This window comes from Cheilinus undulatus, linkage group 20 (genome assembly GCF_018320785.1).
Source record: "Cheilinus undulatus linkage group 20, ASM1832078v1, whole genome shotgun sequence".
Classification (NCBI taxonomy): domain Eukaryota; kingdom Metazoa; phylum Chordata; class Actinopteri; order Labriformes; family Labridae; genus Cheilinus; species Cheilinus undulatus.
This window is the reverse complement of record NC_054884.1, coordinates 32405323-32420103: the sequence shown is the minus strand read 5'-3', so window position 1 is coordinate 32420103 and position 14781 is coordinate 32405323. Positions and strand designations below refer to the sequence as shown.

The 14781-nt window shown below is 37.7% G+C and overlaps 1 protein-coding gene across 2 annotated transcripts in view; it reads left to right on the top strand.

Moving 5' to 3' along the window:
• The window catches only part of arhgap27 (Rho GTPase activating protein 27), a 54116-nt gene extending 39489 nt beyond the window's left edge, over positions 1-14627 (top strand). For both annotated transcript variants that reach the window (XM_041816271.1, XM_041816272.1), the window contains 14 exons: positions 1463-1543; positions 1743-1865; positions 4642-4728; positions 5861-5928; positions 6069-6156; positions 6804-6905; positions 8971-9069; positions 10996-11101; positions 11210-11344; positions 11584-11682; positions 11788-11865; positions 12003-12134; positions 12264-12369; positions 13102-14627. In XM_041816271.1, coding sequence (XP_041672205.1) covers positions 1463-1543; positions 1743-1865; positions 4642-4728; positions 5861-5928; positions 6069-6156; positions 6804-6905; positions 8971-9069; positions 10996-11101; positions 11210-11344; positions 11584-11682; positions 11788-11865; positions 12003-12134; positions 12264-12369; positions 13102-13279 — 1482 coding nt within the window. In that variant the 3' untranslated portion in view covers positions 13280-14627. The remainder of the gene's footprint in view (positions 1-1462; positions 1544-1742; positions 1866-4641; positions 4729-5860; positions 5929-6068; positions 6157-6803; positions 6906-8970; positions 9070-10995; positions 11102-11209; positions 11345-11583; positions 11683-11787; positions 11866-12002; positions 12135-12263; positions 12370-13101) is intronic.
• The last annotated feature ends 154 nt before the right edge of the window (positions 14628-14781 follow it).

Genomic DNA, 14781 nt, shown 5'->3' with positions numbered 1-14781 from the left:
AGATAAAATTTAAAATCATGACTCTTAAAGGTGAAAATATAAGATAAAATTCAAAATCATAAGTTTTTAAAGTCAAAATATGAGATAAAATTCAAAATCACAAGTTAAAAAGGTTAAGAAAATACTTTAAATAAAAAATTGTAAATCTAAAAGGTAGATTATGAGATAAGTTAAAACAATGAATTGAAAATATCAAAATATGCAATGAAAATACAAAATCATAAGTTTAAGTTATAATTGTGAGATGTCAATTGAAAATATGAAATGAATACACAAATTAATTTTTGTTTTCCCACGTTCCTGACTTTTTATCTAATTATTTTTACTTTTTAAAATTCTTTATGACTTAAAAAGGATAATCTGAATCTTAAAAGGTTAAGTTCATTTTTTATCCTGGAGAAAATCTGCAGACCTCATACCGGTGGGCTCGTTAAAATAAAAATATGATATGATCTTGCTAGCTGGATTTGTCCCCCCTGGCATTGAGTATGACACTACTGGCTTAGATGACTGTTTGAGTGCGTGTTTACTGATGACTTGCTTGTTTCGATCATTACTTAACTCATTTTGTGGCTTATTTTGAGTATTATTGTTTAGGTCAGGAATTTCCAAAGTAAGGGAAAGTGAGCCACACACAAGAGAAAATAATTCATACCATAGACCCCACCCCAATAAAAGTATGATTTTAACAACTATATTTCCAATTATTTATGTCTCATCTTTAAGCATTTTCATTTTAACTTTTTTTTTTTATTTTTTTTTTTTACATTTTTTCTGCATGTGCTTTAAACATCTCCCCAGGTAATCAGTTACTTGGTTTCAGTAATGAACTTACTGCCAATACTACCTGATTATCATGCTCTATACACTCTAATTTAGTGGGAACTATGAGTTTGCATCTGTGCAGTTGATGCAGGATTGCATAACAGCAGATCTTCCTTCACCTTCAGCTTTTTCTGGAACTCGCTTTTGATCATTGGGGATGCACTAAATGTCCCTCTTACCTGCAGTGATGGAAATCCCTTTTACTTCCCCTGGTTTTGATCACTAGACTTAGTGCTCTGTTTCAGTATGAACCCTGGGTTTTCACATTCTTATGCTGTCATTGGCTTGTACACCTTTGGTATTAAAAAAAAGTAAAAAACACTGTGGCCATTGAGCATCATCAGGACCAATGCAGTAAAAACCTAACTTTAATAGTCGACTGTAGCATAGTCTTTTAAAAGAAGTTAGCTTAAGTTTACGAAACAAATCGCCTTTTTCTGCAGGGGAGGTCTGCCTCACACTTTGAAAACTGCTGGTTTAGATTATGCATCATCTCCATGTTGTGCATGAGATTTGTGTGACCAAGATAGTGTAGCGTACCATGCTTGAACACAGTCACATAGTAGGTATATAAATATACCTATTGAATAGGTAAATAAAAAGTTGGTAACTAAAAGTTCACTTTCTGTTTTAACAGTGGATCAAGTCTGTGGATGATCGAGGGCAGACGTATTACTATTTGAGGGACGGCTCAAAGTCTCAGTGGAACCTGCCTGAGGTAAAAATCTCTGATGGAATAAGATCAATGGCAAACTTTTTTCCACTTTGCACATGAAGCACATCCGATGGAAATATGAATCAAAGTAGAATCAAGTTAATCTGGTCTGGTTAGAAGAAAAGCAGGCCACCTCATCCCTTCAGATTTAAACTTTTTGTACTTAAATGAAGTCACCCTGACACTTTTTTGGTCCCTCCAGGCTCCCGTAGCTCCCGGCCTGTCCAGGGTGGAGAACGGTGTTGAGGTGGAAAATGTGTCAGTCATCAAAAACTGGAGACACACCATGGGACCCCCACAGCTCAGCTCAGCCTCAGATGAAGGGGTACTAACTCTCTCACATTCTCAGACCTGTATTAACACGATGTATCCCACTCAGGGTGTGTCAGCCGGCTTAAAGCTTCAGTCAAGCATAAGTAACATGGTTGACTCTGTTTTATGAGCGACACTCCCAGGTTTTTAAACCCTTATTTAGCAAGGCAAATCTGCAGCAGTGCATATGTACTTACAGTGACGGCGTGAGCTCTGAGCTGCACAGGGAGAGATATAAATGTACACAAACAAAACACAAATAAGGGCTTTTTCCTTCAGAGCAGCTCAGGGTTCCAATGCCTCAACCAAGGTCAAAGTAGAGGAGGCTAGACTGTCACTTTATGTTTCTACCCTTAGATTGAACAAAAAGAGAACTCTGCCTTTCTGTGGTCATGTTGTGTTATAAAGGATTTATCAAAAATTATATTGATTGTGGCTCATGCGCAGTCAGCGCTAACATTACAAATGACCCAAAGCTAATCAGTAGCTTATAATTAAGAACATTCTTGATGGTGGAGGAGTCATCAGATCTTTTAGTCAAATTGAGACTGTTTAGAATGTTACATTTGAAACCGTGCATGCCAAAAGAACACATTACTTGTACCACTGTTTACTCAACTTTTAAATTATGAAGAAAAGAAAGAGAAAAATGCTTTATTTCATAAGTTGTAAAATTACCAGAATGAAGATGGAAGAGAATTATTTCACAAGAAAGCAGCCATTATATTTTTGAGAACTTAGTTGTATTTCAAGAAGAATGTTGCAATAGTTTCTATAAAAACTGCAGGGTTAAAATATTTTTTTGCAGATTGAGACATTTGTCATTATTAGAATGTATACGTATGTTACAAAGACCCAACAGATTTCAACATTTTGAGAAAATTGTAAGAATAAAATCAAAGGGAGGCTGCTACTGTCTGTGTAATGAAGTCAAATGGTTGCATTGTTCTTCCCACACTTTTCTGTTTTTTCCCTTCTTGATCAACACATTACATGGTCATTTACAGTATCTTCATCTTTATTGTCATACTCACCAAAACTCTACTTGGGTTAAAATTAAAAGAGACTTTAAGGATGACCCTCCAGGAAGAACAATACAGCCATTTGGCATCACTACCCAGAGTGCATTGCACATAAATGGAAGCCTCCAAATTAATTGTCATGTTTTCACTAAGTCAAAATGCAGAAATCCAGAGTGTGTCTTTGTACAGTATACATATAAAAAAGCATGATAAAGACAAATGTCATAATATGAAAGATACCTTTAAAGTTTCGATACAGCAAGAAAAAAGTTTACATTATTTAGAGAGTATAGCTGTAATTTTGAGAAAAAGGTCAGAGTATTACAGGTTTGAAGTTGCAGTGTTTTCAAGAAACAAGTTTTAATATTATGAAAATCAAGTTCATATTTGTATATATAGAAAAAAAAAAAGTGGCCAGAGAAAAAAGTTGTACCATTTATTAATCCTTTTCAATATAAAGTCAAAATATGAAAAATAAAGTCATAATAATACAAAATGAAGGTATAATATACATAGAATAAAGTTGCTACATTTTTGGGGAGTTTAGATGCAATTTGGGGAGAATAAAGTTGCAATGTTTTCAAAAATGGTTATTTTATGACAACAAATTGTATTATGAGAGTTATAGATGTAAAGATATTTCATAATGTTATAATAAAGTTGTAAGCTTATAAACCTATAATATGAGAAAAAAAGTCACAATATTTTTTAAAGTGTAATTTTTCTGACAATAAATTATCATGCTATGACAAATGAAGTTGTATAGACTAGAGTCTTAATTTGTTTGAAAATAAAATCTTACCATGATAAAAAAGAAATTCTAGTGAGAAAAAAAGTTATGTTAACAGTTTAAAGCAGTGATCATCAGTTGGTGAGCTGGGGGCCTCTTCAGACCCCTTACATCTTCCCAATGGCCCCCAGATCATTATTGAAATTAGAACATGTGCAGGGTAAAATATGTGTTCTTTTTTCTTTAATAAACTCCCGACAGCTATTAAAAAACTCCAGAAACAATTGAGATTCAAACATTTCAATTAGGGATTACTTTATTTTACCAATTTTCAGAAATCCACCTGTCAGCCGTCACTAGCAAATATGATTAATGCTAACCATGTATTTATCAGTCAATTCTTGATTTAAAAACTGCAGTTTTCTGTGTAAACCTTGGGCCTCAGGCATTTACAGCATCATTTTACGGCATGTTAGCAACAAACCCAGTGATGGACAACAGGAAAGCCACAGAAATATTCAGCTAAGAAATCTCAACTCCCCTTGTGGCTTGCCCCGATACAGGGACTGATCTCACTTCTAGAGCCTAAAAATTAAAAAAATGAGACAAAAATAAGTTCATTAGACCACTTTTAAAATTTTTTGAGCTCATTTGAAAGTTTAGCTGCCAAAGTGCCTGTTCAGGTCAAAGCTGGCCCTTGTATAAATATTGTAGTTGATGACCCCGGTTTAAAACCCCTGGTTTGGTCACAGTTTTATAGCCAAAGGCTTAATATTACATGAAAAATTAAAAATTGTAGCCTATTTTGTATTTAAATGGGTTTAATCAGAAGAGCAGCTAGCTGCCTGAGGGCTGTGAAGCATTTGGCCTTTAACACTCTTTAAAACGCCTTAAAACCAAAACCAAAACTTAGTCTTAGAATTTTTTTCTGTCACTTTTTTTTTGTTTGTTTTAAAATAGCAGCTATTCTGGAGACTTGGTGTAAATTGAAAATCAAACCCTGATGTTTCCCTCTGCTTTCTTTCTCTATCATTCAGAGATTTGTCCCAACTCACCGGAGGAACACGTCAGACTACAGCAGCGACAGCTCTAGCACGGGGAACTCTCCAGAGATGCAGCACAACGTGAGTGAAGTGTGTCATATTTGAGTCCAGTCTGAGTTTTTCTGCAGTAATAGATAACAGCAGACTACCTGTCCTCTCTGAACACTGTTCTGTGTGTTTCTCTGAAGGCGTTTGGGTTTAGACCCTGGAGAAGCCGGTATTATCTGACGTCCAGGTGGCTGCGGTACAATGTGGGTTATTAGTTAGAGGTTCATGCATAGATAGCTGCGTCTATCTATGATGAGCAAAAGGTGTGACTGTAGATCATGTAAGAGGCCTTTGTTGCTCTTTTATAATTATTAATTATGTTTCATTCAATGTTTTTGTCTCATATTTTAAAGGGTTTTTTTACCTTGACAATCAGAGTTCCCAAATTATAAACCCACAGTTTATTTCCCATCTTTACTGACTTCTTCATGTATTTGTCGGTACAGTACATCGCAGTAAGAATTGCAGATTTTGTTCTCCATAAAATCATTTAGTGAACAAATACTCATTTATGCACCAAGTCTGCAGCTAAATCATCCCTAAATCAATGCATTTTTATTCCTGAGTGAATTTTACTTAAATTAACAGTGCTCCACTTTCTTAAAATATAGCTACATGTGTTTTTTCCCAAGATTCAACCACGTTTATAAATGAGTGACCTACTTTCATGGCTCCATTCCAGTGACAGTCATGTCCAGAAGCACTAGGTTTTCAGGTTATCAGTTTGTCTCATGAACACAGTGAGGCCTTGAGAGACTTTCTTTAAATGTGGCATGAATGTTAGCCTGGACACAAAGATACAAAGTCACTGGGATCTCACACAATACATTGTAGCATTTTATGCTCAACCTTTCATTAGGACACTTGTGTTTATTTCAGCTCTGCCATAACTTTAAAAATAAATAGGAAAGGCTTTTGAGCGAGAACAGCATGTTTCTCATGGAATCATACCATGCAAGATCCTTCAGTGTTTAAAAATAAAGCCAGTTCTATGCTTTTAGGATGCGATGCATTCTAAGGATTCATGATTGGTCAAAAAATGTGAGAGATGCATGGCTTTATTGATTAACTGGTATTGTGTCTTCTTATCGCATAACTATGTGTAGATAAACAATGAGAACTAGTCATTTAATGATTCAGAACTTTGAATGTTTTGCTTTTTTAGGTGCAGAATTTAGAGAAAGCAGGAATCCTCAACAAAACAAAAGTTTCAGAGAATGGCAAGAAAGTAAGGTGAGCTGAAACCCACTCTGAGGTCTTTTCTTTGCAAATGGCGCTCTAAAGTTTCACTTTTTGAGTCTGGGTCTGTTTGGTGTCTTGTGTCATCTCCCCTAAAGCTCCTTTGTTCTGAGGTTGTGGTTCTCTGATTTCAGGAAGAACTGGACCCAGACGTGGACGGTTCTCCTCGGGGGAGTGCTGACGTTCCACAAAGATCCAAAGTCTGCAGCACCCGGGGCCTCGGTATGATACATGCAGACTTAACAAACTTAACAACACATCAGACAGGATTTTACACATTTTCCCATGATAATCAAAAAGACTCTTGATCTGTTAGAGCCAAAGCTCTGTTTTAAAAATTATGCACAAGAGTAAAAATGAATCACATCCCTTTTTATAATGCATTGTTTAACCTCACTGTTAGTACTTTAACCTCAGTTAAGATCTGAATAAGTGCTTCTCTGCTGTCTCTCTCATAGGACAAGAAAGTTCATCTTGTGTTAATAAAACGCTCTGACACTTGAATGCTGCTCGTGTTGCATTCTGAACATTTCTGTGACGGTTGTTCCTGTGAGAACCACGAGGCAGAATTAACCTTGACTTTATATTCCTTTACTCTTTGCTTAAACATTAAGTACATTTCCTAAAAACTGTTTTCCCCACCTACTCTCCTGTTTGGAGTCCCTTTTTCTTACCTAGTAAATAAAATGAAACATAAACCTGCACAGTGATGCCGGTTGTTTAGTCAGAGTGATGGCACAGACAAGCCCAGAGGCTAGAAAGCTGACAGGGACATTCACAGCTTTTGTTAGAGCGTGGCTCATTTCTTGGAATGTGGTGGCGTCAGTTTCGTAAACAGCTGTTTTTTCTTTCTTTTTCTCCCTTTGCAGAACAAAACCAATCACATTGTCCCAGAGGTGACCGTGGACCTGCGGGGAGCGACAGTTGGCTGGGCTTCGAAGGAGAAATCCAGCAAAAAGAACGTGTTAGAGGTGTGTTTGTTTGTTGACAAAGGAAATGATTCAGTGTCAATTGCATGTTTTAATTTTTAGCTCACTTAAGGCCTGTTTTATACTTCTTTATTGAATCTACACTGCTGTATAATTAGTTTACAATCATGTGATGCTGAATATCTGAGAGGGGTCAGGAAGTGAGGGACAGCCCTTAGGATTGAGTGGAAATGGAAGAAAGTTACTACTTTAAAGTACTAAATGGATCTCTAGGCTGCAGTTATCATCAGAAAATTTCTGCATGCATTGAGTACAATCCCTACACTTAACCAAAAAGTGATTTTTACCACACTTTAACCAATTTTCCTGGCATGGAGGTGGTCAATATCACAAATTTCCCAGTCCTGCAGACCTTCTAGCATCGTCTATCCAGATGAAGGGAGAAAAGAGCCTTGAGGAGTCTTGTACTGGACTAAGAGACTAGTTGAGCCCCTTTAAGGTTTAAAGAAAGTCCTAATTTTGTCACAAACATGGTTTTAATTGAAACAGTGATGCACCACTAACCAGATAAACTTTGTGGGTAATAATGTGCCATTCACGAACAAACCCGCTTTAAGAAAAGTCTCTTATGTCAACCACTGTAGCTAGCTCCCATCTGAGTAGAGCTATGCATCCTGACTGGTGTCACAATTCAATTTGATGTCCAGATGCATCATGATTCATCTTATGCATCCTCCATATTCTATTTGACTGCACACCACTACTTTTAATTCATTAAGGCAAGATGAACAGAAGAGTTGATTGGTTGAGTAGCATCATGTGAGAGAACTACTACCCCAAAGACAAGAAAAGCTGCACCATTTAAAACAGACTACCATTGAAATGCATTGAAAGAAGGAAAACAGAAAATTCACAGGCAGCGTCTGTCTGCGTCCATGCAGAATTGTCCACATCTGCATCGTAGTTCCTGTAAAAATGATGATTTTTTTAAGACCACTACATTTGAGTGCCAGTTTCCTTTCCTCTATCCTTTGTCATTATTTAATCCACATTTAAAAAGCCAAACCATTACCACATGTTTGGGAGCTGTTTGGGAGCCAAGCTCTACTGAGCTGGGCCAAATGATCTGGATCTCTTAAAAGAGATGGATTTCCTGTCACGAGTGAGGCTGGATAGACATCAGATGAGGAAACACGGGTAAAATCAGGATTCAGTATGCTAAAACTGTACTGTACCAAACCGGACACTAGTGTTGTGCAGTGTCGTCCAGGCTTTAGACAGAGGCTTTTTAAATGCCTGCCAGCTTCCATTTCTTTGTGAATTTTTAAAACTTTTTTGCCTAAATATTTCCCTGCTTTTGAGGTTCTTGACATGGTTATAAACAGGTCAAAACATGGCCTTTTTGGTAGCATTTTTCTATGCAGAAATACCATCTTGCCCCCCATCGTGAGTTCTCCACTGCTGATGAATCTGCAAAGAACCTATATGCAGTCGGTTTGCATAGCCCTGGACCTTTGTGGGGTCTACGCATATAGCACCTCATCACAAAAGAAGCAGACTGACAGCCCTGGAAGTCTTTAGCTGGGTAGCATCAAGTTTGGTGCGAGTCACTGAGTTTTGTATGCACTCTGGTGTGACATAAATGGATGCAACTATTAATTCATCAGATTGAGTTTCCCACATCCAAAGAAATAATAGAGGCGTTTTTGCTGTCTCCATTCATTCAGCAGCCGTATATTCTATCTCCTCCAATGTCTCCTCTTACTTCTTCTTTGCAAAATTTAATTCTGTTTTTGTTGGCATGGCTTTCTGTATACAAACAGAGAATATGCCAGGACTGGAAACTGACATGAAAGTAGAAAGGAAATCACACTGCTGACTAACATTTTGACTGAATGTTGCAGAGCAACACTAACACAAGTACTTAAAACTCAGGCCACTATGTCTTAGATTTGATACAAAAGTATAAACCAACCAGGCTCTATTCCATAAAAGCAAATGTCATTACGTTTTGTGATAGACATCATCTGGTAAAGCTCTAAATGTCGTAGTGTACATTATTTTTGAGTCCCTAAATAACTTTAACATCTCTCTCTCTCTCCTGCAGTTAAAAGGCAAAAATGGAGTGGAGTTCCTGTTACAGTACGACACAGAGAGCATCATCAACGACTGGCACAAAGTCCTCATGGACACAATACGACAGCTGGTATGTCTCAATCCTAACAGGTCCATACTCTCTCCGCAAGATAGAATTTCTTCTGTGTATTCTTATCGATAGACAAGTCTTTGATACTTTTATGTATTTCAACTAACTACCTGCAGCCTTCCTCAGAAAAGACACAGGAAGCTGCTGTGACGTATCTAACCAGCTGATCTTATATAGGAATAGTCATCTTGTCTTGACTAACAGGAGACCACGCCACCTGCTGTCTGGCAGCTTCTTGAGGACAGCCTCCTAAAACCATATACAAAACTACAACAGATACTGGTGCCCCCTAAGGACAGAATCAACAGTAACAACAAGGCTACATTCACACTGCAGGCATTATTGATTTGTATATGTATCAGATATGTATCTGATTTATTACCACATATGAAAATGGCCTGAATCTGATATGAGCAGATTAGATTCAGTGTGGCTTGTGCTGTTTATTCTGCCGGGAAAAAAAACAGATACAAGTCACATATGAACACAAAACAGACCTGGGTCACTTTTAATTCCACTGTGAACGTAGCCTAAATGTGACATCATGTATGAGACTCTGCCTATCATGCTTTGAAATAAACAAAGGAGTAACTTTAAGACAAGGCACACACTAGAAGGAACACCAGAAAGAATCTGAGAAGGAAACATCTGGAGGGTGCACACGATCCATCAAAGAAAATGCCAAACAGGAGAATTTAAAAGCAGCTATGTTATTGCAATACAAAAGGTAAAACCCCAACATGGACCGGAAAAATGCCAAAGTAATTCACTGAGAAAACAACAAGTTCAACCAATGGATCAGGGAAGCCACTGATATTTGGAAATGGGCCCATAGAACCTAACGTGTAGGACCCACACCTGGGATGCTGTCCTCAAGAAACTGCCAGACAGCAGGAGTTGTGGTTGACAGGATGACCAAGTCTGCTGATTAGACACGTCACAGCAACATCATGTGATTCGTCTGAGGAAGAGGTCGAAACATGCCAAAGCAACAAAAAAATGCTGCTTGTCTGTCAATAAGAATACACACAAAAAACCTAAACTGATACATCTGTTTGGTGCACATGTGGAAATTATCCATTAAGTAGACTGAATCTTTTATTTTTGTACCAAATTACAGTAAATATCCAACCCTCGTAGGAAAAAGCACGACACCAGACAGCTAGATATGTTTCTTCTGCTCCTAACTGTCGTCATAAATCATTTGTCTGGAAGTTTTTGACACTTTGTGCCTCGGAGACAATGAAGTTAAATTTACTTTACTTTATTTGACAGGGACTGTGTGCGGAAGTTGTGTGCTATGTTTTGCATTGTTTGATGAACTAGGCAGAAACTTTCAGCTCTTTACACTGGACAGATGTTTATTCTGACAACAGCAGATGTGCAATAAGGTCTCTCTTAGCCACTATTGTAGAAATGAGGTCCAAAAATGCTGAAAAATACAAGGAAAGGATTTTGTCAACTGCTTATTTACAAGCTACACCACAGAAATCAATAGTAAAGTTATGACAAGCAACACAAAGTGTAATGTGAGCTTAAATTACCAGACAACAAATCATCATCGTCATAGAAGTGTCTGATATTTCTTTCAGAGTTTCTGACAACTTATGACAGGGATAAATATAATTTTTACCAAGAAAAACTTATTTTATAGAACAGTGCATGTACTGTTCTAACCAAAGTATTTAGAGCATAGTAGGGCCAACTACCAACTCCTTGATGATCCAAATTTTTTATATTTTTTTTAGCCAGGTTTATTTAATGAAATATAGTGCTGTTTAAGATTTAAGAAAGGTACAGAACGTAAAAAAAGACTGAAGAAATTGCGTCAAAGATTCAGGAAAAAATTTAATTTTGCATAAATCCAGACCGTATTGTGCAGTACTTCTGTTTGATTTACCCCGACTTTGTATGTGTGACTATCAGGAGTATCAGGACCACCATTCAGACGAAGAGGACAGTGATCTGTATGAGAAGATCGCCATCACGGAGCGAGATGACAAAGTCACGGGAGGCATTGACAAGCGAAGACGTAAGTTGAGAAAATTTGAATGTTTATGTTTTGTAGATTGCGTGTAGTTTTTACACCACAACAAGCTGAAATAGGAATGATTTCAATGTCTCGCATTGCTTTTTACAGCTTCCAGGCCGAGTGTCACTCACTCGTCCAGCGCTGCAGGAGATAACGATCAGAAGAGAGTACGCACTAAGCTGATGAAGTTCCTCATGAAGCGTCCCACACTGCAGTCTGTAAAGGAGAAAGGATACATCAGAGGTGATTTCAGACAGAGAGCTCAAAGCTAGGGTCTCTGGTTATGCTACGTTTGAAAATAATCACAGAGAGCATCAAACAAAAGTGACTCAAATTTAAGAGTTTTGCCGAACTTGTCTTTTATGTATTGCAAAGGCGTCGGCTTGGTGACTCCTGGGATCTTGTAGATGGAATAATGAAGTATATCCTTCTATTTATGCTTTTACTTTAGCTAATGATAATATTGTTGTTCTCTCCCATAGAAAATGTGTTTGGCTGCCATCTGGCCACTCTGTGTGCTCAGGAGAGAACCACAGTTCCCAGTTTTGTAGAAAAATGCATCAAAGCAGTGGAGAGAAGAGGTAACCTACCTTCATTGTGTCACTGTTTGGGTGATGTTTAAGTACTTTTCTTGTGTCTAATGTGAATAGAAGCTGACCTGCTGGGGCTGGTGTGTTTCTCTGCAGGTTTAGACATCGATGGACTTTACAGAGTCAGCGGGAACCTTGCTGTCATTCAGAAACTGCGCTACAAAGCAGACCATGGTAAAGTTTCTCGTTATGTCTCGGAGGATGGCCATTTGAAAGGGATTCAGCTTGTGCTGGTTCAGCCAGTTTTAACTGTAGTCAGCAGCGCCCCCTGCTGTGCGTTAATGTTCTGTGCACCTGTTGTGTTAAAACAGAGGAGCTGGACCTGGAGGATGGACAGTGGGAGGACGTTCACGTCATCACCGGAGCTCTGAAGCTATTTTTCCGAGAGCTTCCTGAACCACTTTTCCCCTTCAGTCACTTTAATGACTTCATTACAGCCATCAGTGAGCAGATTTTACCCTTTCATCTAGATTACAAGTCATGTATCATCCATTCTAAATATAGCAAATATGAAGTTTTGGTGGCCTAATTCTGATTATATTAGTGACAGATTTGTTTAATTTATCTTTCAGGGATTCCTGATTACAACACAAAGCTGGACTGCATGTATGAACTGGTCAAGACGCTTCCTCCTTCAAATCATGACACCATGAAGCTCCTGTTCGGACATCTACGCAGGTATTTTTTTTACTTTGACGAGCTTGCACAGGATGACTAACGATAAAAATACATATGTACAACCAGTAAAAATAAATGATTGCTGTTCTAAAATGGCATACCTGGATATCAATTTGGGCCTGAGTACTGAGCAGTGTGAGAGGCCCTGTGGATATCAGTTTAGTTTGTCATCATAACATTTTTATCACCCTCCTTTATCCCCCACTTAGGGTTCCCCAATACTGTAAAAAAAATACAAGAGAATTGTGTGATCTGAAAAGTGTGAGGTTGATAGAGGTTTTGAAGTTGGCCCTCAGGAATTGTCTCATTGCGCCAACTTTATTGCTTCTGCGGAACAGCCCCAAAAGTGACTTCCACCTGGAGTTATGAAATTTGGTGGGCAGATTTGGCTTAGGGAGATCTACAAAAAAGTCTCTAGGAGCAAAACCCTAACTCCAACAGGAAATCCATCATTTTGAATAAATGTGCAAAAACTGAGGTGTTTTGGATCTGTTCCAGGGGTCATACTTGATCATACAAGTACAAGTTTCATACTAGAGGTAGGTTTAAGAAGATTTTGAACCTAGATGATGCTGTTTGAATGAATTATTATTGATGGATTTCACTTAAGCTGCCTTATTTTTGTTTTCCACACCACTTTGCATGTATTCCCTCTATCCTAAGAGATGCCATGTAATTTTAACCACTTAAAATGTCTCACTAATGGTTAAAAATCCCTGTTTTCTCTGACAGGGTGATTCAGTACGGCGATGACAATCGTATGACTGTGCAGAATGTGGCGATCGTTTTCGGTCCGACTCTGCTTCGCCCGGAGATGGAGTCGTCCAACATCGCCATGCACATGGTCTTCCAGAACCAGATCGTGGAGTTCATCCTGAATGAATATGAGCATATCTTCTACTCCAGCTAAAGCCTCCACTGCAGACCTGGGAAAGACATCTAAATGTGCTTAATTTCAAATCTGCATTAACATAAAAGCTTCTGTACAACATCTTAAACAAAACTCCCCTTGTAAATACACTCATGGTTGCTTGATTAGTTGTATCTGTTCATCTGCTCATTAATGCAAACATCTAATCGGCCAGTCACATTGCAGCAGCCAGTGCATTCAGGCATGTACTGTGGACATGGTCAAGAGGATGTGCTGAGGTTCAAACTGGACATAAGAATTGGAAAGAGAGGTGATTTAAGTGTCTTTGAGGGTGCCATGGTTGTAGGTTTGGTATGCTTTCACATTTTTTCATCCAAATTCTGGCCCATGCAATTTGAACCAAGACTCATCAGACCAGACTATGTTTTTTTCTACCATGGATTGTCCAACGTTAATCAGCCAGTGTGAACTTTAGCCTCAGTTTTGATCTAACATGTGACACCTGGTGGGTCTTCTGCGACTCAAGCCTGCCTGCTTCAAGGTTTCTGCCACGTGATTGGCTGATTAGATATTTGCATTTATGAGCAATTGAAAAGGTATAGCTAATAAAGTGGTGGTTGAGTTAAAGGGCTCTTTCAGTTTTGTCAGAATATCTGAGGTCAAAATTAGATAAAGGGATCTTCAAATGGAGAGCATTTGAAGCGTCTTTAACCACTCTTTTTACTCCATAAGAGGCTAACACGTTTAGAGCTATCTTCAGCAGTATTGTTGGATTAGAAAATGATCTTTGAACAGGTATAGTTTAACCTCCCATCACGGACTCCAAAAGTCTTAATGTCACAAGTCACTTTCTGCAGATTTTTGTTTCTTTCTGGTTTCTCAGTGATAACAGAACCCAAGTCAACCCTGGACTGCATCAATCCTCCTTTTATGAAATGATAAATGTAGCTTCCATCTTTATTTTAGAAGGTTTGATGACATTTAAAAGTTTTTTTTAATTTGCAGTTTGAGTATATCACATGCCAACAACTGAGATTGTATTCTAATATTGTTTTTCTTGTTCTGAAGTCTCATTTTTACCTGTGAATTTTATTGTAATATAGAAATGTATAAAAAGAAATATTAATACAAACTTCTGGCTGTGAAGTAGATGTTGACATAGAATACTTAGGCAATAAATCATGCTTTATGTGAAGAAACTGTACAATAACTCCTTACAAATATAAACTAGTCATACATACTTTGACAGTTAAATAAAAGTTACAATGAGAGTGGAGAAGTGGATTATAGAGAGATTTATAATCTGTAAATAGAAATAGATGGCATATTTATGCTAAAAGTTGTTGAAAATGCACAAGTTATTCCATAATAAAAGTAACTTTGTACAAAAAAAGTTGTTTGTTTCTTAATGTGGAGGTTAAAATATTAATTATTTGCTGTGCTTGAATAATGATGCTTTCATAATACGGTTAGAGAGAGTGGTGTTGAGTCATTTGGTTTATATATTTCAGACTTGGATGAGTCGTGTAGATATTTTTGTG